The sequence below is a fragment of the Schistocerca piceifrons genome, chromosome 4, assembly GCF_021461385.2.
Source record: "Schistocerca piceifrons isolate TAMUIC-IGC-003096 chromosome 4, iqSchPice1.1, whole genome shotgun sequence".
Lineage (NCBI taxonomy): Eukaryota > Metazoa > Arthropoda > Insecta > Orthoptera > Acrididae > Schistocerca > Schistocerca piceifrons.
Genome location: NC_060141.1, coordinates 279143672 through 279168753, shown reverse-complemented (window position 1 = coordinate 279168753; position 25082 = coordinate 279143672). Strand labels below are relative to the sequence as shown.

Here is a 25082-nt window from a genome sequence, read left to right as displayed (position 1 = left end):
ATGGCTGACGACATATGGAAGTTTGGATCTGGTCGTGAAGTATGCTCGGGTAGGCCAATGGTAAGGGTGACCATTCGCGATAAGCGGGAAATACGGGTTGATTCGCGGTCCGGTACACATTTTCATTGTAGTCATTCCGCTATACATCTGATCGTTAACCATATTGGAAAATACTAATACATTACATGTAAGTGAAATTAAGTTATCTGTAAAATTTCTCAAGAGCCACTGGGCTACAAAGTCATTTATCGAACCAAAAAGAGTGAATAAATTAAAGAAGCAGTTTGGCTTATTGCGATGCCTCAATGTTAACATATTCATTACACGACTCATGCCGTAATTATAGTCTTTTCCTATAATGGTAACATTTGTATTGGGCTTCCCTCCCCAGGATGCCAAAACTGTCACAGAATAAACAAATTTTTTGGGTGATCTTCTAAGAACACATTTTATGCAAAGTAGTAGCCTTTTATTTGTTTCCCTCTCCCAGGATCGCACAATTCACAATTGGCAGTAACCTTTAATTTAGCTGACCCCGCCAGGACCTTTTTTTCCCTTTTTTTTTTTTTACACAGCCTTCCAATTAATGGTATACGTTTAACGTTAGATACACGCAATGAAATCAAGTACACCTATAGGAATGGCGTTTCTTTGTTTAGAAAATACTGAAAATAGTCTCGAATAAAATTGAAAATTCAATCGACAAAATTTGAAAGCGTCCGGTCAAGGTGTTCATGGCCCAACACTTCTCATCTGTATATTTTTGGACTTACGCGTCTTAACGGTGACGCGCTAGCTGTGGGGGTCGCCCTTACCGCTGCTCTGTGGAATGATGTCGGGGTCCCTCTCGTCCTTGCCCTCGGCGCTGCCCTCAGCGTCCTTCTGCGTGCCGCCTCCGCTGACGACGCCGCCGTCGCCGTTCCCGACGCCTCCGTCGCGCGCGACCGCAGTGCCGCTGGTCGCTTTCACGGCTTTAATCTCGCCGTTGCGGCTCTTCAGTCCGAAGTCCTCGTCGTCGTCGTCGTTGTCGCCGCCACTCGTCACGCTCTGCGACTTCTCGCCTTCCGCGCCGCTGCGTCCACGAACCCGCATCACGATGACTATGACGACTGCGACTAGCACCAACGCCGAAACGACTCCAATCAAGATCCCGAGGATGGGTGTGATCTCCAGAACGTGCGTCGTTGCCGCTGCGGGAATAAATCACGTGAGTAAGCGCTGATCATCCTACGATATCATTCACTGTCATTTATTAAGGAACTTGTGTGACGTGTTTCAGAACCATTTTAGCGCTAATCTTTATTCTCATAGATGGACGAGTCCTTTCTTGAACTAGAACTCCTAGCGACTTACAGGATCTTATGCAAACTAGATTTACTTGAAATACGTTTTATCGCTCGGCAATCTGTAAATTTGCACCAATTAATTGATTACTGTCAGATATGTGCAAATACGAATGATTAAACGTCAAGGTAATTTTCATGTTATTTATAATATTATTTGTATTTAAAAACCAAGTTCTTAATTATATTACTTATTCCGTTTATAAAAATAGAACTGACTAGAATGTACATTATTCTAGAAGAAGTTTAGCCAAAGAACGTATTTAGAAGAAACACTTCCACGAATACGGACGCAATAAGTACTTACATATTTTAGCTTCTATGATGGAGTATAAATTACATAATTAGAGTAACACAATAAGCTGTAATTCTATTAAAAACAACATTATTCTACAATCAGAATGTTAACTGTTACTACACATTATAAAACGGCACTCTGTTGACAAGAAAATCGACTAATCGGTCGATATGAGAATCTGTTGCACAATAATGAAAACTAAGGGCTAATTAACTTTACCACAATTTGGTTATGAGAAATTAAATTAATTACCTAAGAAATTACATAAATTATTCCAAAACATTTAGTCTGTGTGTCTAATCGTCCTGTACTGCAGATATACATTTTCAGAAAACAAACTGAAACCTTAAAGTTTCGGATTTATGTTATTTTAAAAATTACGTTCTGTTTTTTAACTGTTACTCCCCAGTTAAATCTCACGCTTTGTGAGACAGCCTTAAATGCGATATTAAAGGTTGCACTACCAGGTAAATGCTTCGATTTATAGATTCTAGTGGTGATAATATAGTTGAAACGACAGAAGCAGTATGCGTAACGATATTGGGCAAATAGTATTGATGGAAATCTGAAATATTTATTAATAGAATGCTAGTATAGTGTGTGATCGACGTGAAGGAAAGCTGAGAAACCAAGCTATATGAATTATGCGAATACGCACAAATATCAGTTTAGATACATAATCAGTTTATCCAATACAGCTTATAAAAATGTAAGGATTGTATTGTATTGTATGTTAACCGGGGACCTAGAAACGACGGAGAGGCTCCGTCCCCACCTCAGCCGCAGTGGTCCACAACCCCACGACGACTACCACAGTCCACTTCACCCCTCCGCCCGCCCACACCGAACCCAGGGTTATTGTGCGGTTCGGCTCCCGGCGGACCGCTCCAGGGAACGTCTCACACCAGAGGAGTGTAACCCCTATGTTTGCATGGTAGAGTAATGGTGGTGTACGCGGTACGTGGAAAACTTATTTGCGCAGCAAACGCCGACATGTTGTAGCTGAAGCGGAATAAGGGGAACCAGCCCTCATTCTCCGAGGCAGATGGAAAACCGCCTAAAAACCATCCACAGACTGGCCGGCTCACCGGACCTCGACACAAGTCCACCGGGCTGATTCGTGCCGGGGATCAGGCGCTCCCTGCCACACAGAAACGCCGTGCGTTAGACCGATCGGCTAACCGGGCGGGCAAAATGTAAGGATACTAAGAATTTTTCTCTGCATATTGGAATTGCACGTGACTTATGGGACTTGAACGTGGATTTCAAGATTGTAGATCTCCTACATATACCGGAGAAAATTGATGTTCTCCAGTTGCATTCGGTCAACATTTATAAATAAAAGGCGCTCAACAGAACGGCCTCCTACAATGCGTCGTTTACCATGAAAAACGTCCACACTAATAGTGAAATAAGTAAATGTCAAATATTTTGAGCATATCATGTTAGTGATAACAAACAGTACGGAATAGCAAAGCTATCCTCTATTAAGTTTCTGAAAGTGTATGCGTAACGGAATTTAACAAACTCATTATCGATATTAGTTACTCAACTCACTTGCACTTCCATATTACGCTCCGTTACTATTCAGAAATTTTCGAAGACGGCTGTCTGACAATAAGCCAGGTGCCAATAGGACATACAAGTCCGTTCTATTTGATGCCCTAATGTCAACACTGGGAATTAGACAACGGCTTGTAACGTACCTTCAGTTTCGTCCTGGGAGCTTGCGTCCCATTCTCGTCCAGAATCTTCACACACTTACTACCGGCAGGCGCTCGAGACGAACAGGGCGACGTAATGTTACGCAGGTTTACTCATAAACGTTTACTGGGGGACACGGACTAATCGTCAGCGTTGCTATGTTTCTAAATCAGTGTAAATAAGGGTCATCAGCCTCGCGTTGAGTTCGAGACAGCATGACATTTGTCCTGAAGTTATCCAGTAACTGTTAAAAGACTCTCAGATCCGAACCGTAGATTGAATAACGAGAACTGAAAACGGTCCCTACAGCATGTCCAATTGGTTTCTAACATTTTACGCCGATATTCAGCAGCGGAAGCAAAACAGGATAAAGGTCTGAAGTCGAACAGGAGACGGAGACAAACAAAAACATCACAAATTAAGTTTCCATTAAAGAAGTGGAATTTATTATCTTCTACTGGTCCTCAACAAGGTCGCGTATTTCATGGAACAACAACTTCAGCTGTCTATGTGCCCAACGTTCTGCTGCGACCTCTTTCTACCGAGTAGACACACGCTCACCAAAGTTACCTAGAAAACCAGCAAATGACGAAGCCGAATTCCACTCCTGCGCTCGGGAACCCACTTCCAAAATCTTTCAAAGCTTCCATCACAGGCAGAATAAATGTATGACCGCTGAGCATTACTCACTCCCAACTTGATAGACACAACATGCAAAACACCACTTCTGCACTATAAGGAGGATGAATCTTTCCTTCTTGCACCCCAGAGAGCTGCTCACTAACTCCAGATTTCACAGAGATTAAAAATGGTTTTAACATATCGATCGTTCAGCAAATAAGACTCTCCAGCAAAATGCTGACATTTCTGTTGGATAATCTCTGCTATCACTAGTAAGACTTCTCTGGAACGTGCTGCCTCCTGCCAGAACTTTTCAGAAGATTCCGGCGAAGTGTGATGGAAAACACCGGGCTTAATGGATAGTCACAGGTCCTTAACCTCCCTAATACACCGAAAGACATCCATGTAGAAGGATTGCGAAAATCTTGACCCAACATCTCGAGGCTGAGCAAAGTAACCTTCTTCCAGACACAGAAAACCAGCTCTTGTGTATGCAGTAGCCAAAACATGAACCCAAAGATGTGACCAGGGATGATACGTTTGTTCCGCTGCGACTAATGTGTAAAGACGGATTTGATAATGAAAATTAACCGTGTGAGTGGAAAGTCATTCAGCAACAAGCGTGCTGGGGAGAGCTCGGGGACTGCAGTACCTGCTCGCCGCTCTGCGGGCTGCAGCGTGTAGGCGTGCAGGGTGACGGCGCGGCTGCGGCCCTTGCTGTTGGCGGCGAGCAGCGCCACGTCGAAGCCGAGCCCCGGCTGCAGGCCGCTGACGGTGAAGGCGGGCGCGCGAGAGCTCACGTTGCCGACGAGCGCCTGCGACGCCGCGTCGTACACCTCCATCACGAACTCCTGCGGCAGCCCGCCGTCGAAGCCCTCCGAGCACTCGACGTGCAGCGAGTCCGCCGTCTGGTTCACGATGCTGCAGTTGTGCGGCGGGTCGGGACGACCTGCAAGCACAGGAAGGTAAAACTGTCAGTGTCTTCTCAGTGATAAAAAAATGGTTCAAATGGCTCTGACCACTATGGGACTTAACGTCTATGGTCATCAGTCCCCTAGAACTTAGAACTACTTAAACCTAACTAACCTAAGGACAGCACACAACACCCAGCCATCACGAGGCAGAGAAAATCCCTGACCCCGCCGGGAATCGAACCCGGGAACCCGGGCGCGGGAAGCGAGAACGCTACCGCACGACCACGAGATGCGGGATATGAATTTGAAATGTAGTGTGTTCTATTGTATGCTCGCAGTTCGTTTATATTTTCCTGCGAAAATTTTATATTAGATACAGATGTGTGAGGTTCTCTCGCTTCCACTCACATTATTTTCACAGTGAACGGTGAAGTACTTCTGAGAACCGCTAAGGAAGATTATGGGTACACTTGCTGTTTGTCAGTATCCGTTACATGTTCTCCCTTACTTCATACTTAGTAGACTGATATGTCTGGGTCAAGGTACGTGTTGCGCGCTCAGTTCGTCCTTTATCCTTGTCCCATTATGATAGGCTCATGCCCTGAAGCGGGCACATTTTAGATTAATGGATAAAAATTATAGTGATTTTTTAAAATGAAGATACATAAATGTGTCTAATGACACTCTATTCCAATTAAAAAGAAAAACAAGCATATATTGCAGGTGCCTGAATTGGTAAATTCATTTAATTTCATTTTGAAATTTTATTTTTAGCTATTCTTAGAAAGTACCACAAGTGTGAACTTAAACATTGTCATTGACAAACGTTATATGTGGAAGCTAAAATGGAAATTATGGGTATTTTGTTTTTACAAGCCGGCCGAAGTGGCCGAGCGGTTCTAGGCGCTACAGTCTGGATCCGCGCGACCGCTACGGTCGCAGGTTCGAATCCTGCCCCGGGCATGGATGTGTGTGATGTCCTTAGGTTAGTTAGGTTTAAGTAGCTCTAAGTTCTAGGGAACTGATGACCTCAGAAGTTAAATCCCATAGTGCTCAGAGCCATTTTTTTGTTTTTATAAACACAGTCTTACTGTCTTAAATTTAATATAGAAGAAAGTTATAAAATACCGGCCTTGGACGCTGAATGGCGTACGCAACAAGTCGAATTTTCGAGGACGGTTTGTTATTGAAGCATAATAAGTGAACCTTGCTGCATGTACAACATGTTGTACATAGAGCATAGTTCAGAATACTATCTTAAAAAGTGTCACTGTTGTGTGCATCCTTTGGTAAAATGACGGAACACAGCTACTTTTTACTTGCAGTTAAGAGTTATTTGAAAATGATATGATATACAGTTGTTGCAAATCTGCTTGACAATGAAGCTTAGTCGAAATTATCTACTCACACGATTAAATGAACATCGCGTTAGAGCGTACTACGGACCATGTCTACGAATATTAAGCATCTGGAGACTGGAGGCTATTGATCCCCACAAATACAAAAATTTAAAAATCCTCTTATTCTTATCTACTTTGTGTCTCATTTACGTCTTAGCTTTAGCTTGTAGAAAATGTTTAATATTAACTGACTTCATGGAAATAGTTTATGGATCTTATAAATTGACGAAGTATTTTCACCTAGTGTACTTTCTATTTTATATAACTGAAATTTTACTGTTTTCCATGTTACATATTTCACATTTCACTCTATCGTGTACTGTCACATGCAGGTTTATAAAAAATTAACCTAGGAAACACATATTACTAGTCTACATCTACATCTACATTTATACTCCGCAAGCCACCCAACGGTGTGTGGCGGAGGGCACTTTACGTGCCACTGTCATTACTTCCGTTTTCTGTTCCAGTCGCGTATGGTTCGCGGTAAGAACGACTGCCGGAAAGCCTCCGTGCGCGCTCGAATCTCTCTAATTATACATTCGTGATCTCCTTGGGAGGTATAAGTAGGGGGAAGCAATATATTCGATACCTCATCCAGAAACGCACCTTCTCCAAACCTGGACAGCAAGCTACAATGCGATGCAGAGCGCCTCTCTTGCAGAGTCTGCCACTTGAGTTTGCTAAACATCTCCGTAACGCTATCACGCTAACCAAATAACCCAGTGACGAAACGCGCCGCTCTTCTTTGGAACTTCTCTATCTCCTCTGTCAATCAGACCTGGTACGGATCCCACACTGATGAGCAATACTCAAGTATAGGCCGAACGAGTGTTTCGTAAGCCACCTCCTTTGTTGATGGACTACATTTTCTAAAGACTCACCCAATGAATCTCAACCTGGTACACGCCTTACCAACAATTAATTTTATATGATCATTCCACTTCAAATCGTTCCGCACGCATACTCCCAGATATTTTAGAGAAATAACTGCTACCAGTGTTTGTTCAGCTATCATATAATCATACAATAAAGGATCCTTCTTTCTATGCATTCGCAATACATTACATTTGTCTATGTTAAGGGTCAGTTGCCACTCCCTGCATCAAGTGCCTATCTGCTGCAGATCTTCCTGCATTTCGCTACAATTTTCTAATGCTGCAACTTCTCTGTATACTACAGCATCATTCGCGGAAAGCCGCATGGAACTTCCGACACTATCTACTAGGTCATTTATATATTTTGTGAAACGCAATGGTCCCATAACACTCCCCTGTGGCACACCAGAGGTCACTTTAACGTCTGTAGACGTCTTTTCATTGAGAACAACATGCTTGTTCTGTTTGCGAAAAACTCTTCAATCCAGCCACACAGCTGGTCTGATATTCCGTAGTCTCTTACTTTGTGTATCAGGCGACAGTGCGAAACTGTATCGAACGCGTTCCGGAAGTCAAGGAAAATGGCACCTACCTGGGAGCCTGTATCTAATATTTTCTGGGTCTCATGAACAAATAAAGCGAGTTGGGTCACACACGATCGCTGTTTCCGGAATCCATGTTGATTCCTACATAGTAGAATCTGGGTTTCCAGAAATGACAATATACGCGAGCAAAAAACATGTTCTAAAATTCTACAACAGATCGATGTCAGAGATATAGGTATGTAGTTTTGCGCATCTGCTCGACGACACTTCTTAAAGACTGGGACTACATGTGCTCTTTTCCAATCATTTGGAACCTTCCGTCCCTCTAGAGACTTGCGGTACACGGCTGTTAGAAGGGGGGCAAGTTCTTTCGCGTACTCTGTGTAGAATCGAATTGGTCTCCCGTTAGGCCCAGTGGACTTTCCTCTGTTGAGTGATTTCAGTTGCTTTGCTATTCCTTGGACACTTAATTCGATGTCAGCCGTTTTTTCGTTTGTGCGAGGATTTTGAGAAGGAACTGCAGTGCGGTCTTACTCTGTGAAACAGCTTTGGAAAAAGGTGGTAATATTTCAGCTTCACGCGTATCATCCTCTTTTTCAATGCCATCATCATCCCAGAATGTATTGATATGCTGTTTCGAGCCACTTTACTGATTTAACGTAAGACCAGAACTTCCTAGGGTTTTCTGTAAAGTCGGTACACAGAATTTTACTTTCGAATTCACTTAACGATTCACACATAACCCTCCTTACGCTAACTTTGACATCGTTTAGCTTCTCTTTGTCTGAGAGGTTGTGGCTGCGTTTAAACTTGCAGTGAAGTCCACTTTGCTTTCGCAGTAGTTTCCTATCTTTGTTGTTGAACCACGGTGCGTTTTTCCAGTCCCTCGCAGTTTTACTCGGCAAGTACCTGTCTAAAACGCATTTTACGGTTGTCTTGAATTTTTTACGTAAACACTCAACATTGTCAGTGTCGGAACAGAAATTTTCGTTTTGATCTGTTAGATACTCTGAAATCTGCCTTCTATTACTCTTGCTAAACAGATAAACCTTCCTCCATTTTTTATATTCCTACTTACTTTGATATTCAGGGATGCTGCAACGGCCTTATGATCACTGATTCCCTGATCTGCACTTACGGAGTCTAAAAGTTCGGGTCTGTTTGTTATCAGTAGGTCCAAGATGTTGTCTCCACGAGTCGGTTCTCCGCTTAATTGCTCGAGGTAATTTTGTGATAGTGCACTCAGTATAATGTCACTCGATGCTGTCCCTACCACCCGTCCTAAACATCTGAGTGTCACAGTCTGTATCTGGTAAACTGAAATCTCCACCTAAGACTATAACATGCTGAGGAAATTTAAGTGAAATGCATTCCAGATGATCTCTCAGTTGTTCTGCCAGTAATGCTGCTGAGTTGCAGGGTCGGTAAAAGGAGCACTTTATTAACCTGGCTCAGCTGTTGAGTGAAACTTCATCCCATAATAATTCACAGGAACTATCCACTTCTACTTCACTACGGGATAAACTACTACTAACAACGACAAACACGCCACCACGGGTTGCATGCAATCTATCCTTTCTAAACACCATCTCTGCCTTTGTAAAAATTTCAGCAGAATTAATATCTGGCTTCAGTAAGCTTTCCGTACCCGTAACGATTTCAGCTTCGGTGCCTTCTATCAGCGCTTGAAGTTCCGGTACTTTCCCAACGCAGCTTCGACAGTTTACAATTACCATACCGACAGCTGCTTGGACCCCGCATGTCCTGATTTTGCCCCGCACCCTTTGAGGCTGTTGCCCTTTCTGTACTTGCCCGAGGCCATCTAACCAAAAAAACCGCCCAGTCCCCGCCACACAACCCCTGCTACCCGTGTAGCCGCCTGCTGTGGGTAGTGGACTCCTGACCTGTTCAGTGGAACACTAAACCCCACCACGCTATGGCCCAAGTCGAGAAATCCGTAGCCCACATGGTCGCACAACCGTCTCAGCCTCTGATTTAGATCCTCCACTCGGCTCTGTACCAAAGGTCCGCAGTCAGTCCTGTCGACGATGCTGCAGATGGTGAGCTCTGCTTTCATCCCGCTAGCGAGACTGGCAGTCATCACCAAATCAGATAGCCGCCGGTAGCCAGAGAGGATTTCCTCCGATCCATAGCGACACACATCACTGATGCCGACATGAGCGACCACCTGCAGTTGGGTGCACCCTGTACCCTTCATGGCATCCGGAATGACCTTTTCAACATCTGGAGCCGGCCGCGGTGGTCTAGCGGTTCTAGGCGCGCAGTCCGGAACCGCGCGACTGCTACGGTCGCAGGTTCGAATCCTGCCTCGGGCATGGATGTGTGTGATGTCCTTAGGTTAGTTAGGTTTAAGTAGTTCTAAGTTCTAGGGGACTGATGACCACAGATGTTAAGTCCCATAGTGCTCAGAGCCATTTGAGCCAACATCTGGAATGACTCCCCCCGGTATGCACACGGAGTGCACATTGGTTTTCTTCCCCTCTCTTGCTGCCATATCCATAACGGGCCCCATTACGCCCCTGACGTTGGAGCTCCCAACTACCAATAAGCCCACCCTCTGCGACCGCCCGGATATTGCAGACTGAGGGGCAACTTCTGGAACAGGACAAGCAGCCATGTCCGGCCGCAGATCAGAATCAGCTGGAGACAGATTCTGAAACCGGTTCGTCAGAGAAACTGGAGAGGCCTTCCGATCAGCCCTCCGGAATGTCTTTCGGCCCCTGCCACACCTCGAGACGACCTGCCACTCTACCACGGGTGAGGGGTTAGCCTCAATGTGGGCAGTATCTCGGGCAGCCACAGCCGTAGTCCGATCGGGGGATGCGTGGGACGAACTGGCTGTCCCCGACAAACCCCCATCCGGACCCCCACAGTTATGCCCATTGGCAACAGCCTCAAGCTGTGTGACCGAAGCCAACACTGCCTGAAGCTGGGAGCAAAGGGATGCCAACTCAGCCCACATCCGATCACAGCAGTTCATGAGACTGCTATCTGGTGGTACTTTTCTGTATTATTCTGTTAGCCTTAGTGGCATCCGGCGGCATGTTGCCGGCAGTCAACCCTGACAAATGCGGCGCTTATAGGTGTGCCTCACTTCAACTTTTCCATCTTGCCATATGGGACAGTTATATTTGTAATATTCTTCTTTCTTTTTATTATGTGATAATGTTATCTTATGCACATATCGGAATTTGTATATTTACTATAATAACCTATGTAAAGGTAACGTTGTTCTATTTTAAATTCTGAGTCCATTTAGATGATACGGAAACAAAAGTACGATTTATGGCACCGCATGATTTCATAACCTGTACACTGTGGGTACGTCAAAAAGAACTTACATGAAATATTTTATTTATGACTACAGACACAGCAGTCTAAATATTTCTGTAGTGTTTGTGAGCTTGCAGATCTGAGGATTACAACTGAGTCAGGTATTTACGCTTACGAATAAGTTTGTATTCAATGGTTCGGGACAGAGGTTTCCATCCTTTTTTAGACCATTACATTAGACATTAGCTAGCAACCCCACCCCCACCGTCTGTTGCCCTCCTCTCGACCACATTGTTACCATGTAGTATCCCTATAATTTTACGAAAAACGGGAGTCACTAGTGTTTCAGCCTCTTCGAACACACATTATTTTGCAGTGGGTTGTAGCATAAACGGATACACACTGCCGCAGAACGTTATTTCTGCAGGCTAACCGAGAAAGAAGAGCAAAACCGGGCCAACAAGTGACGCGCTCGGTTGCAGCAAAGAGAAAAGAAAAAATTCCAGCCCAGAACTCCGTGGACGAATTTCATACATGAAAAACATTGGTGATTGTTGTGTATTGTGGAGAGACAACGGAAGAAAAAATATGATTATTAATAATAGTGACTTGGTCTCGAGCAGACGGACATGTATGTTAGTATTGTATCGTTGAGAAAAAATGTTATTTAATTTGGTTGAATTCAGTCGTGTGCGAATGCCCTAAGAAAGAGTGGGCTTACCGTTTAATGTGGCAGTGAAACGGTGTATTGAATTTGTTGTGGGTTGGCAGAAGAGCCAACACCGGGTTACTAGAGGAAGCCGAAAGGCACGCGTTTTAGCTCACGCAGGCTGGTGTGAGGTCTGGAACAGGACAAGGAAATTAGAATTTAGAAAAACGGACGTAGCTGGTGAAATACTTAACTTTAATCCATTAATGGTGAACGTCGGTCTGGACGGTACATTATTACAATATCAATAGTAACTGGTACTGGCGCCTTGCTAGGTCGTAGCAAAAGACGTAGCTGAAGGCTATGCTAACTATTATCTAGGCAAATGAGAGCGTATATTGTCAGTGAACCATCGCTAGCAAAGTCGGTTGTACAACTGGGCGAGTGCTAGGAAGTCTCTCTAGACCTGCCGTGTGGCGGCGCTCGGTCTGCAATCACTGACAGTGGCGACACGCGGGTCCGACGTATACTAACGGACCGCGGCCGATTTAAAGGCTACTACCTAGCAAGTGTGGTGTCTGGCGGTGGCACCACAGAATTTTGAATATAGAATATGTTAACAGCAACTGAATTTTGGGAGAGTCTTTATTTGGACTAGATAATAGGATTTTGGAATAGTATATGAATTTTCACCTTCTTCAAAATATAGAATCTTCGGAGAATAGTTTGATGCAAGCAGAAGACACTGAAGCTGCGGGGAAGCTGAGCCTGTATCCGGCATTCAAGTAAGTTCACACTGATAGTCCAAGGAGCGCGGCTCTAAGTTTTAGAGAACATACAATGGGGCGCCGCAACCACCTTTAGCACCTAAATAAGCTGTAGAACGAAAGACCTTTCTTGGAACATATTTATTTTTAAAATGATGAAAGATGAATGATATTTAGTTTGTGTGTGTGTGTGTGTGTGTGTTTTAGAACGAATAACGAAGGAATACGTGGAGCACCGCAAGTGCTACTCACAACTTCTTCTCATAAACGTAACTATCCACACTTAGGGTAGACACCTCTTACAAAACATATTTCCCCTGCATTATTCTTTTCCACTGTGGCACTTGCTTGACCTGCACACTGCAACCCCATTAAAAATCATCCAAGTTAAAATGCTTGCACTATACTTATTGTTGCTAAATCACGTGATTGCTGCTCTCTTTACCTCTGAAGTGGCAGAAATTGGAGCTTCAGGCTGTTAATGCTTCGAGTCTGACCACAGCCACTAACAGTAATAATAACAATAGTACAGGGTACTGTAGTAGCCCTTACGTAGTAACGCCTGTGTCGCACTATCAATTAATTTGTTTATCTGTTTCGAAGACAGTAATGAAGCAATTTATGGATTACTGCAGGTATTATCTACAATTTGGAGATGATATTTAGCATTTGTTACGCAAATGTTTCACTTTTATCATCGGATATGTACGGGACAAAGCACAGCATATGTGTTTACTGGGTGGACTATACGAGGAACTTGTGACGTCCATGGCATTAATGCTACTACTTGTGAAAAAGTAATCAAACTTCATTATTAGACTCTTACAAAATTGTGGTACTAGTAATGATCTTTTGAAAATAATTTAGTTTTGTATCGGAAATAGAATCGAATAGTCTAGTTTTTACCCCTCACAAAATTTCATTTTACCTTCCAGGGGGTAGCTACTCACAAGTAGGGAACCACTGGTTTAGATGGTACGTTCCTCCACTGTATATATACATATCCATCGGCGTGTATACCTGAGGTGATTGAGATTACTCACCGGCCGGGAAGAGGGTGAAGACGCAGGGCGCCTTCTGTTCGCCGACGTCGTTCTTGGCCCAGCAGAGCAGGGTGCCGTAGTCGAACTCGGTGTGCGGCGTGTAGAGGGCGACGCTGCGCGAGCGGTCCACCACCACCAACGCCGCCGCGATGTCGGTCGAGTCGGCCGAGTTGTTGAAGCGCCAGCTGAAGCTCAGCCCGTCGCCGGGGTTCGACTCCACCTCGCAGGACACGCGCGCCGTCTCCTGGCGCGCCACGCCGTACATCTGCGTCTGGCCGGAGGCGCACACCGGCCGAACTGCGGGCACGAAACCGCCGCCAGTGAGAGGCACGAACGTACCCTGACTACGCAGTCGTTATTCGACGCAGCACCCCCCTCTGTTTTTCATTTCGAACTAGCTATACATCGGATCTCTGTCGCCAACCGTTCACTATTAGAAGGAACAATACCGACTCACTTAAAGTATGCGATTCCAACACGGAAGAAAAGCAGGCCAGCATCGCCAATACGTCGCTCTCGAAGACTAAATATGTACAGTGGCTCGCAGTTATTTGGGCAGGGAAAGCCGAAAACATGGTATACAGTGGTATCGGGGAGTGACCATGTGACGATGACTTGTATATGATGCCTATTTGTTTTAAATTTTAATACAATCTATACCGCAGAATTTTCACAGTCCACAATCACCGATGGGCGAAATGGCAAACGAATTTGATATGCCTCTGAGCCCCATGCAAGAAAAGATAATGAAATGTGTAGCATTTGTTGTAATACCGATGCGGTCCCCCCCCGTGAACCATGGACATTGCCGTTGGTGGGGAGGCTTGCGTGCCTCAGCGATACAGATAGCCGTACCGTAGGTGCAACCACAACGGAGGGGTATATGTTGAGAGGCCAGACAAACGTGTGGTTCCTGAAGAGGGGCAGCAGCCTTTTCAGTAGTTGCAAGGGCAACAGTCTGGATGATTGACTGATCTGGCCTTGTAACAATAACCAAAACGGCCTTGCTGTGCTGGTACTGCGAACGGCTGAAAGCAAGGGGAAACTACAGCCGTAATTTTTCCCGAGGGCATGCAGCTTTACTGTATGATTACATGATGATGGCGTCCTCTTGGGTAAAATATTCCGGAGGTAAAATAGTCCCCCATTCGGATCTCCGGGCGGGGACTACTCAAGAGGATGTCGTTATCAGGAGAAAGAAAACTGGCGTTCTACGGATCGGAGCGTGGAATGTCAGATCCCTTAATTGGGCAGGTAGGTTAGAAAATTTAAATAGGGAAATGGATAGGTTGAAGTTAGATATAGTGGGAATTAGTGAAGTTCGGTGGCAGGAGGAACAAGACTTCTGGTCAGGTGACTACAGGGTTATAAACACAAAATCAAATAGGGGTAATGCAGGAGTAGGTTTAATAATGAATAGGAAAATAGGAATGCGGGTAAGCTACTACAAACAGCATAGTGAACGCATTATTGCGGCCAAGATAGATACGAAGCCCACACCTACTACAGTAGTACAAGTTTATATGCCAACTAGCTCTGCAGATGATGAAGAAATTGAAGAAACGTATGATGAAATAAAAGAAATTATTCAGATTGTGAAGGGAGACGAAAATTTAATAGTCATGGGTGACTGGAATTCGAATGTAGGAAAAGGGAGAGAAGGAAACATAGTAGGTGAATATGGATTGGGGGACAGAAATGAAAGAGGAAGCCGCCTGGTAGAATTTTGCACAGAGCACCACATAATCATAACTAACACTTGGTTTAAGAATCATGAAAGAAGGTTGTATACATGGAAGAACCCTGGAGATACTAAAAGGTATCAGATAGATTATATAATGGTAAGACAGAGATTTAGGAACCAGGTTTTAAATTGTAAGACATTTCCAGGGGCAGATGTGGACTCTGACCACAATCTATTGGTTATGACCTGTAGATTAAAACTGAAGAAACTGCAAAAAGGTGGGAATTTAAGGAGATGGGAACTGGATAAACTAAAAGAACCAGAGGTTGTACAGAGATTCAGGGAGAGCATAAGGGAGCAATTGACAGGAATGGGGGAAATAAATACAGTAGAAGAAGAATGGGTACCTTTGAGGGATGAAGTAGTGAAGGCAGCAGAGGATCAAGTAGGTAAAAAGACGAGGGCTAGTAGAAATCCTTGGGTAACAGAAGAAATATTGAATTTAATTGATGAAAGGAGAAAATATAAAAATGCAGTAAGTGAAACAGGCAAAAAGGAATACAAACGTCTCAAAAATGAGATCGACAGGAAGTGCAAAATGGCTAAGCAGGGATGGCTAGAGGACAAATGTAAGGATGTAGAGGCCTATCTCACTAGGGGTAAGATAGATACCGCCTACAGGAAAATTAAAGAGACCTTTGGAGATAAGAGAACGACTTGTATGAATATCAAGAGCTCAGATGGAAACCCAGTTCTAAGCAAAGAAGGGAAAGCAGAAAGGTGGAAGGAGTATATAGAGGGTCTATACAAGGGCGGTGTACTTGAGGACAATATTGTGGAAATGGAAGAGAATGTAGATGAAGATGAAATGGGAGATATGATACTGCGTGAAGAGTTTGACAGAGCACTGAAAGACCTGAGTCGAAACAAGGCCCCCGGAGTAGACAATATTCCATTGGAACTACTGACGGCCGTGGGAGAGCCAGTCCTGACAAAACTCTGCCATCTGGTGAGCAAGATGTATGAAACAGGCGAAATACCCTCAGACTTCAAGAAGAATATAATAATTCCTATCCCAAAGAAAGCAGGTGTTGACAGATGTGAAAATTACCGAACTATCAGCTTAATAAGTCACAGCTGCAAAATACTAACACGAATTCTTTACAGACGAATGGAACAACTAGTAGAAGCCAACCTCGGGGAAGATCAGTTTGGATTCCGTAGAAACACTGGAACACGTGAGGCAATACTGACCTTACGACTTATCTTAGAAGAAAGATTAAGGAAAGGCAAACCTACGTTTCTAGCATTTGTAGACTTAGAGAAAGCTTTTGACAATGTTGACTGGAATACACTCTTTCAAATTCTAAAGGTGGCAGGGGTAAAATACAGGGAGCGAAAGGCTATTTACAATTTGTACAGAAACCAGATGGCAGTTATAAGAGTCGAGGGACATGAAAGGGAAGCAGTGGTTGGGAAGGGAGTAAGACAGGGTTGTAGCCTCTCCCCGATGTTGTTCAATCTGTATATTGAGCAAGCAGTAAAGGAAACAAAAGAAAAATTCGGAGTAGGTATTAAAATTCATGGAGAAGAAATAAAAACTTTGAGGTTCGCTGATGACATTGTAATTCTGTCAGAGACAGCAAAGGACTTGGAAGAGCAGTTGAATGGAATGGACAGTGTCTTGAAAGGAGGATATAAGATGAACATCAACAAAAGCAAAACAAGGATAATGGAATGTAGTCTAATTAAGTCGGGTGATGCTGAGGGAATTAGATTAGGAAATGAGACACTTAAAGTAGTAGATGAGGTTTGCTATTTGGGGAGCAAAATAACTGATGATGGTCGAAGTAGAGAAGATATAAAATGTAGAATGCCAACGGCAAGGAACGCGTTTCTGAAGAAGAGAAATTTCGTAACATCGAGTATAGATTTAAGTGTCAGGAAGTCGTTTCTGAAAGTATTTGTATGGAGTGTAGCCATGTATGGAAGTGAAACGTGGACGATAAATAGTTTAGACAAGTAGAGAATAGAAGCTTTCGAAATGTGGCGCTACAGAAGAATGCTGAAGATTAGATGGGTAGATCACATAACTAATGAGGAAGTATTGAATAGAATTGGGGAAAAGAGGAGTTTGTGACACAACTTGACTAGAAGAAGGGATCGGTTGGTAGGACACGTTCTGAGGCATCAAGGGATCACCAATTTAGTATTGGAGGGCAGCGTGGAGGGTAAAAATCGTATAGGGAGACCAAGAGATGAATACACTAAGCAGATTCAGAAGGATGTAGGTTGCAGTAGGTACTGGGAGATGAAAAAACTTGCACAGGATAGAGTAGCATGGAGAACTGCATCAAACCAGTCTCAGGACTGAAGACCACAACAACAACAACCGATGCGGTCATATGTGTTTTTCTTCCTGTACGGAAACGATTATTATTTCGAAGGCAATGTAAGTGTAATGTTAGTAAAACCTTTTCTTAACATACACTGAAACGCCAGAGAAAATCGTACAGGCATGCATTTCAAATACAGAGACACGTAAACAGGCAGAAGAGGGCGCTACGGTCGGAAACGCCTGTATAAGACAACAAGTGTCTGGTATAGTTGTTAGATCGGTTACTGCTGCTACAATGAATGGCAGGGTATCAAGATTTACGTGAGTTTGAATGTGGTGTTATAATCGACGCACGAGCGATGGGACACAGTATCTCCGAGGTAGCGATGAAGTGGAGATTTTCCGGTACGACCATTTCACGAGTGTACCGGCAGGAAACCGGTAAAACATCAGATCAAATGATAATTAAATCGACACCCTAGCTACAAACAGGCGTTGATATACATCACTGGGGACATGTTGAAAATGTGTGCCCCGACCGGGACTCGAACCTGAGATCTCCTGCTTACATGGCAGACGCTCCATCCATCTGAGTCACCGAGGGCGCAGAGGATAGTGCGCCTGCAGGCACTTATCCCTTGCACGCTCCTCGTGAGACCCACATTCCTAATATGTCCACACCACTACATTTGTAGTGCGCGTAATAGATGTTTGCCCATCACACTCATTACTCCAGGCAGATTAATCTACCAAGGCCTGTACGAGTTGGGGCATAGCGTGTGCGTTTGCACAGAAAGGTCAATGGCTGGGAAGCCATATTTTAACTGTATGAAGGTAGTATCTGTTTCCGAAAGAATAGATACCATTGACGACCGTGCAGCTTCTCTAGAATGAAATGATAATTACATCAACTCCCTAGCTGCAAACAGGCATTGATATACATCATTGGGGACATGTTGAAATAATGAGTGTGATGGGCAAACATCTATTAGGCGCACGACGAACGTAGTGGTGTGGACATGGTGGGAATGTGGGTCTCACGGGGAGCGTGCAAGGGATAAGTCCCTGCAGGCGCACTATCCTCTGCGCCCTCGGTGTCTCAGATGGATAGAGTGTCTGCCATGTAAGCAGGAGTTCTCGGGTTCGAGTCCCGGTCGGGGCACACATTTTCAACATCTCCATAATCATGTATATCAACGCCTGTTTGCAGCTAGGGTGTCGATTTAATTATCACTTCTTTCTAGAAAAGCTGCACCGTCATCAATGGTATCCGTTCTTTCGGAAACCGATACTACCTTCATATAGTTAAACATCAAATCTCCGACATCGCTGCGACCGGAAAAATATGCAGCAAGAACCGCACCAACGACGTCGTAAGAGATCCGTTCAACGTGACCGAAGTGCAACTCTTCCGCAAACTGCTGCAGATTTCAGTGCTGAGCCATCAACAAGTTTCAGCACGCCAACCATTCAACGAAACATCATCGAAGGCCCACTCGTGTACCCTTAATGACTGCACGAAACAAAGCTTCACGCCCCGCCCGGGCCCGCCAACACCGACACTGGACTGTTGATCACCTGAAACATGTTGCCTGGTCGGACGAGTCTCGTTTAAAATTGTATCGAACGGATGGAACTGTACGGGTATGGAGTTAACCTCACTAATTCATGGACCCTGCATGTCAGCGGGGAAGTATTCAAGCTGGTGGAGGCTCTGTATTGGTGTGGGGCGTTCGCAATTGGAGTGATATGGGACTCTTGATACGCCTGATATGACTGACAGGTAACACGTAAGTACACATCCTGTCTGGTCATCTGCATCCCTTCATGTCCATTATGCATTCCGACGGATTTGGGCAATTCCAGCAAGACTATGCGACACCCTAAACGTCCAGAATTGCTACAGAGTGTCTCCAGGAATACTCTTATGAGTTTAAACACTTCCGCTGGCCACCAAACTCCCCAGACGTGAACATTATTGAGTATATCTTGGATGCCTGTTCAGAATAGATCTCCTCCCCCTCGTACTCTTACGAATTTATGGGCAGCCCTGCAGGACTCATGGTGTGAATACCCTCCAACATTCTTTCAGACATTCTGCCACGTCGTGTAGCGGCACTTCTGCGTGCTCTCGGGGGCCCTACACGGTATTAGGTTTACCAGTTTCTTCTGTTTTCCAGTGTAATTCGGTAGAGGCGATTTTATTTTCTTGTTACATAGACAATTATCTGTTTAATTGTTCACATTTTCATAATTTATTTTTCCCGCTTCATATGTCTAAACTTATACCATCCTTAACATTCATTACAATCTTCAAACGGTCCCGTTTCTTTCTAACAGTTCAATCTTTTTCGAAAAGAACATTTGCTTATATTCTACTAAGCACGATACTAATTTTATTCAAAACGTTATGAATTTCATAGTTTGATTCGTGTGTTTTCAGTAGACTCTCACAGATTTCTGACACTTTTCATCTTCTGTGCGTTCTGATCGTTCAGAAGCACACACACAGAAAGCGATAATTTCTGAAGATTCTTTGCATCAGATGAAACAAGACCTACTGATGAAAACAGAATGCAGTCAGTTCGATCCACCAGTTTCAACCGTGCTTTCTGGTCGGAGGCTCCTAGTGAAATGGAGCAAAATGTCCTGCTTCCGAAAACACGCTCCATGGCGAGAACTGCAAGTAATACAGACAACAAGTGTTTGAACCACATTGAAAGCATGAGGTCGAATCTACAGAGGATGAGGAACGTCGTGATTTAGAGGACTATGGCTAAAACGGGGTCATTGTTAGTCAACAGCTGTAAAATTGTTTTACAGGAACGGATAGGCTCTCCGTATAAATAACTAGCAAAATTTGTATATGTGCAACGTCGACGAATAGCACGACAGCTGCAAGCAGACAAGACATCAGACATGTCCCCAAATAATTCAGTGACATTAACGTCCACCCGGTATTCAAACCCCCTAATATTTGAATAGAAACGTCAGTGTTCGCAAGTATGGACCATATTCATCGTATGGTGCTGACTTACTGCTGGGCTGGATTTGTTTCTTCTGTATAATAGCGCTCTTGTTTAACAGTAGTTACAGTCACGTGAAAGGAAGGAGAGTGGGAGCTGGTGCGAGGTACGCAAGTGCAAATCTAGAATTACTGGACGTCATTAGACTGTCTTCTCCTTCTGCTGATGATGGTGTCCTTAGAACTCTCGACTTCAGGTTTTGGAAATGTGATTAGCAGCAGTCGTATATTGATCGTGAAGGGTAGGCATTGTAAAAGGCAAGCGATGAGGACTTTGCAGCCCTGCACTTACACTTGACGTCCAGGTGGACGGGGTTGCTCTCGCCGTCGCCCTCCTGGTTGCTGCCGACACACGTGTAGAAGCCGTCTCGCTCCCTCGTGACGGCCTGAAGCACCAGGCTCTGGTTGCTCACTATTGTGCCCGCCGTCGCGTTATTGTAAAGCGGCTGGCCCTGTAAAAGTCAGTTAAGAGTTTTATTTCACAATTGGCCTTTTAACAGCATCGAAAGTTAATTACTATCCTACAGGCTGTGTAGAAATAATACCTACCGCGCTCTAAGTTCGTCAGAACCGTAATCATTTCTCATGTCGGAAACCAAATTCGGAAATTCATAGATTAGCTGATGCGAAAAGCTGAAGTGTGACAACAATCCGTGTACGAAAATGTGTGAATTTTGCACGGATTGAAACCCAATTAAGGCATCACGTCATCCAGAAAATTGTAAAATGGATTCAAGATTTCGTCGCCTTGTGCCACTAAGGACCGTATGTGGGTTCATCTGAGAGTGGGTTCAGTAATTATAAACACTGTTAATCCGAAACATTATGACTACACCTGTTCAGCAGGGTTTTGGTCCACATTGCGGAAGTAGTACAGCAGCGATACTGCGTCCTATGGTTTGGACAAATCCGGAGATACACTATGTGATGAAAAGTATCCGGACACCCCAAAAAACAAACGTTTTTCATGTTAGGTGCTTTGTGCTGCCACTTACGGCCAGGTACTCCATATCAGCGACATCAGTGGTCATTAGACATCGTGAGAGAGCAGAATGGGGCGCTCCGCGGAACTCCCAAATTTCGACCATGGTCAGGTGATTGGGTGTCACTTGTGTCGTAGGTCGTTGTGCGAGATTTCCACACTCCTAAACATCCCTAGGTCCAATTTTTCCAATGTGGTAGTGAAGTGGAAACATGAAGGGACACATACAGCAAAAAAGCGTACAGCCGATCTCGTCTGTTGACTGACAGAGACCGCCAACACTTGAAGAGGATCGTACTGTGTAATAGGCAGCATCTATCCAGACATCACACAGGTATTCCAAACTGCATCAGGATCCACTATGACTGGTAGGCCGGAGGTGAGAAAACTTTGATTTCATGGTCGAGCGGCTGGTCATAAGCCACATATCACGCCGGTAAATGCCAAGCGACGCCTCGCTTGGTGTAAGTAGCGTAAACATTGAACGACTGAACAATGGAAGAACGTTGTATAGAGTGACGAATCACGGTACACAATGTTGCGATCCCATGGCAGGGCGTGGTTATGGCGAATGACTCGTGAACGTCACCTGCAGCGTGTGTGGCAACGGTAAATTTCGGAGGCAGTGGTGTTACAGTGTGGCCATGTTTTTCATGGGGGGGACTTGCACCCATTGTTGTTTTGCGTTGCATTATCCCACCACAGGCCTACATTGATGTTTTAAGCACCTTCTTGCTTCCCACTGTTGAAGAGTAATTCGGGGATGGCGACTGCATCTTTCAACACGATCGAGCGCCTGTTCATAATGCACGGCCTGTGGCGGAGTGGTTACGCGACAATAACATCCCTGTAATGGACTGTCCTGCACAGAGTCCTGACATGAACCCTATAGAACACCTTTGGGATGTTTTGGAACGCCGACTTCGTGCCAGGTCTCACCGACCGACATCGATACCTCTCCTCAGTGCAGCACTCCGTGAAAGATGGGCTGCCATTCCCCAAGAAACCTCCCAGCACCTGACTGAACGTATGCCTGCGAAAGAGGAAGTAGTCATCAAGGTTAAGGATGGGCCAAAACCATATTAAACTCAAGCATTACCGATGGATATCACCACGAACTTGTGAGTCATTTTCAGCCAGGTATCCGGATACTTTTGATCACACAGTGGATAGTGCACCAGATGTCTACGCACAGGTCACACAGTTCTCGGTAATGATGGATGCTGGACGCGCAGCTGGCGACAGTTAGCGGCCGCTGGATGTATTCCGTCGGGGTCAGGCAAGCGAATTTAGTGGCTAGAACATCAACCGGAGTTCGCTATCATGCACCTCAAACTACTGTAGCATAATCATGACCTTGTGGTACGGACTGTTATCCTGCTGAGAAACCCTAGCCGTTGGGGAAGATGCCAGACACGAAGGAACACAGGAGGTTAGCGCATAGCTGCCATTTTTCCTTCGACTGTTACCACAGGTTCAGTGGAAGCGTAGCTGAATTACACCCACAACATAGTTTTGTCCCCATTGGCTCACGTCCGTGACGCTCTGCGTTTCGAATAGCCTTTCACCTGACCATCGACTTTGTACAACAGGAAACGTGGCTCACCGACGAGGCAACACGTTTGATTGACCTACGTCGCAACTCGATGATATTGGGACCACAGCAAATGACAACTGACGATGTCTTTAAGTCAGCACGGGTGCTCGTAGAGGTCGCCTTCTCTTGAGTCCCACGTTGAGCAAAGTGTGCCTAACAGTGAGCCTGCACATGCGTTGTACTCTGTTTTTAAATGACGATGTTGTTGTTTATTTAATTACGACCCAGGTTTCGGCCTTTTATGCCATTTTCAAGTGATTGAGTTTATGTCATTAACATATATTGACATAAACTCAGTCACTTGAAAAGGCATAAAGGGCGGAAAACTGGCTCGTAATTAAATAAACAACAATATAGTCAAATGGTGGTTTGTTCATTTAAAAATTATTGTGTGGCTGTTGCTCAGCAACATAAAAAACTGTTTATTGTACTCTGCCATTAGATCTGCCACAGACCGCTGCTTACCCTGCTTTACAGAATGGGCAAGCCTGCGACGTCCAACTTCTCTCGTCAGGCGTGCACGTTCAACAATTTTTCTCGTACTCAAGGTTTCCTGCAGATGCTCACAGTAGTAGTACGCCAACAGCCGACCAGCTTCGTCGTACCCCAGATACTCGTTCCCATGCGGCAGGTCATAGCAATCTGTCATTTCATTTGAACGGGCATTCATCTCTGCTCCCCTTATATTATTTCCTTATAACATCAGGTGCCTACAGCACCACTAGGTGGCACTCATTCTAGCGGTGGGAAGTGCTCACGCTATTTTAGGTTATGAATGTAAGCGCTGTTGTAGGTTATTTCAATCGCAGTGTCGACTAGCTCGATGTGGTCCTCGTCTCATGTTTCAATAATAACATGCACATTGATCTTCAAAGTATGTCATAGGAGACAGCCCAGAGATCATGGTAAAGGTTCATCAATGTCAGTGGCTTCCAGACGATGCCTCGCATTCGCATCAAAATGATTTTAATATCCATTCTTTTGCATTCTGCAGCATCATTACGTGTCAAGCCCACATTGGAACCTACCCGCTCTAATTTGAAGAACATATATGAGAAAAAATGTATATTCAGCGATAGCACCAAAATTGGGAAATGTGACAGAGCATTCAGGGCTGAAGATACAGTTCGCAAATTTTACTGACCATGGGAAGTTGTCCACTTGTTTTACCCAGCATCTCTGTGGAATGGTAGGGATGCAGTTACTGGTAATGGGGGCAGCTCCAGACTTTATCATGGTTTTCGTCACATGGCAAAAGCCTGTGAACGGTTCTCGGTAAGACCTATTCAAAGGCAAGTTTTTCGAAGCGAGAGCCGACGGCCTGTATCAGTATTTGACATGTGACACCGCTTACAATTAACTTACACGATAATTGACAGAGCATAAAGGAGGCGTACTATATGTACGGTAGGCTCTCCGAAACACGTAACTCTAACGGAAGTACAGTATATTGTGACAAAACAATGCTTTACTTCTGTAATATCCAACAGAAATACAGGGTACGTGCGTGGTCCTTTCTTGTTTCTCTTAGCAACCTCTGAGTGGCTGTTAAATTCTAAAGGCGCGCATAACTCCTGTTGGACATTCTTTACACACGCACAGTCGTGCAGAAACTCCGACGTTATTACCAACGCATCATAACGTCAATATCGTTACAGAACTGGTTCGCATCACATACCACCCAATTTATTGCGAACTGTAGACTATAGCTGACTGCAAGACGTACACAGGATAGTTATGAAGCAGTTCGTCAGTCCGCTGTACCTGATAACTGGTTGCATAACTATATAGCCGGAAGTCAAATACGTGCACTTTGAAAATACGCCAACCAGCAGCGAGAATATCATAGAACTAATACATAGATTTCCTCTTAGATAAACACGTTATTGATCTATGCGTTGTTGATATTGTTTCTACTCACTCTCTACTGGCCTATTAATATCGTATGGATATCAATCAATGTACGAGCTTAAAATGGTTTTGGATATACATTTTGATCA

At 44.5% G+C, this 25082-nt stretch overlaps 1 protein-coding gene across 3 annotated transcripts in view; it reads right to left on the bottom strand.

Annotated features, from left to right (window-relative positions):
* The window catches only part of LOC124795136 (nephrin-like), a 721452-nt gene that overhangs the window by 27706 nt on the left and 668664 nt on the right, over positions 1 to 25082 (bottom strand). For all 3 annotated transcript variants that reach the window (XM_047259013.1, XM_047259011.1, XM_047259014.1), the window contains exons 9-12: positions 20796 to 20955; positions 13457 to 13753; positions 4619 to 4915; positions 816 to 1190 (exon numbers count right to left, since the gene is read on the bottom strand). In XM_047259013.1, the coding sequence (XP_047114969.1) occupies positions 816 to 1190; positions 4619 to 4915; positions 13457 to 13753; positions 20796 to 20955 (1129 nt within the window). The remainder of the gene's footprint in view (positions 1 to 815; positions 1191 to 4618; positions 4916 to 13456; positions 13754 to 20795; positions 20956 to 25082) is intronic.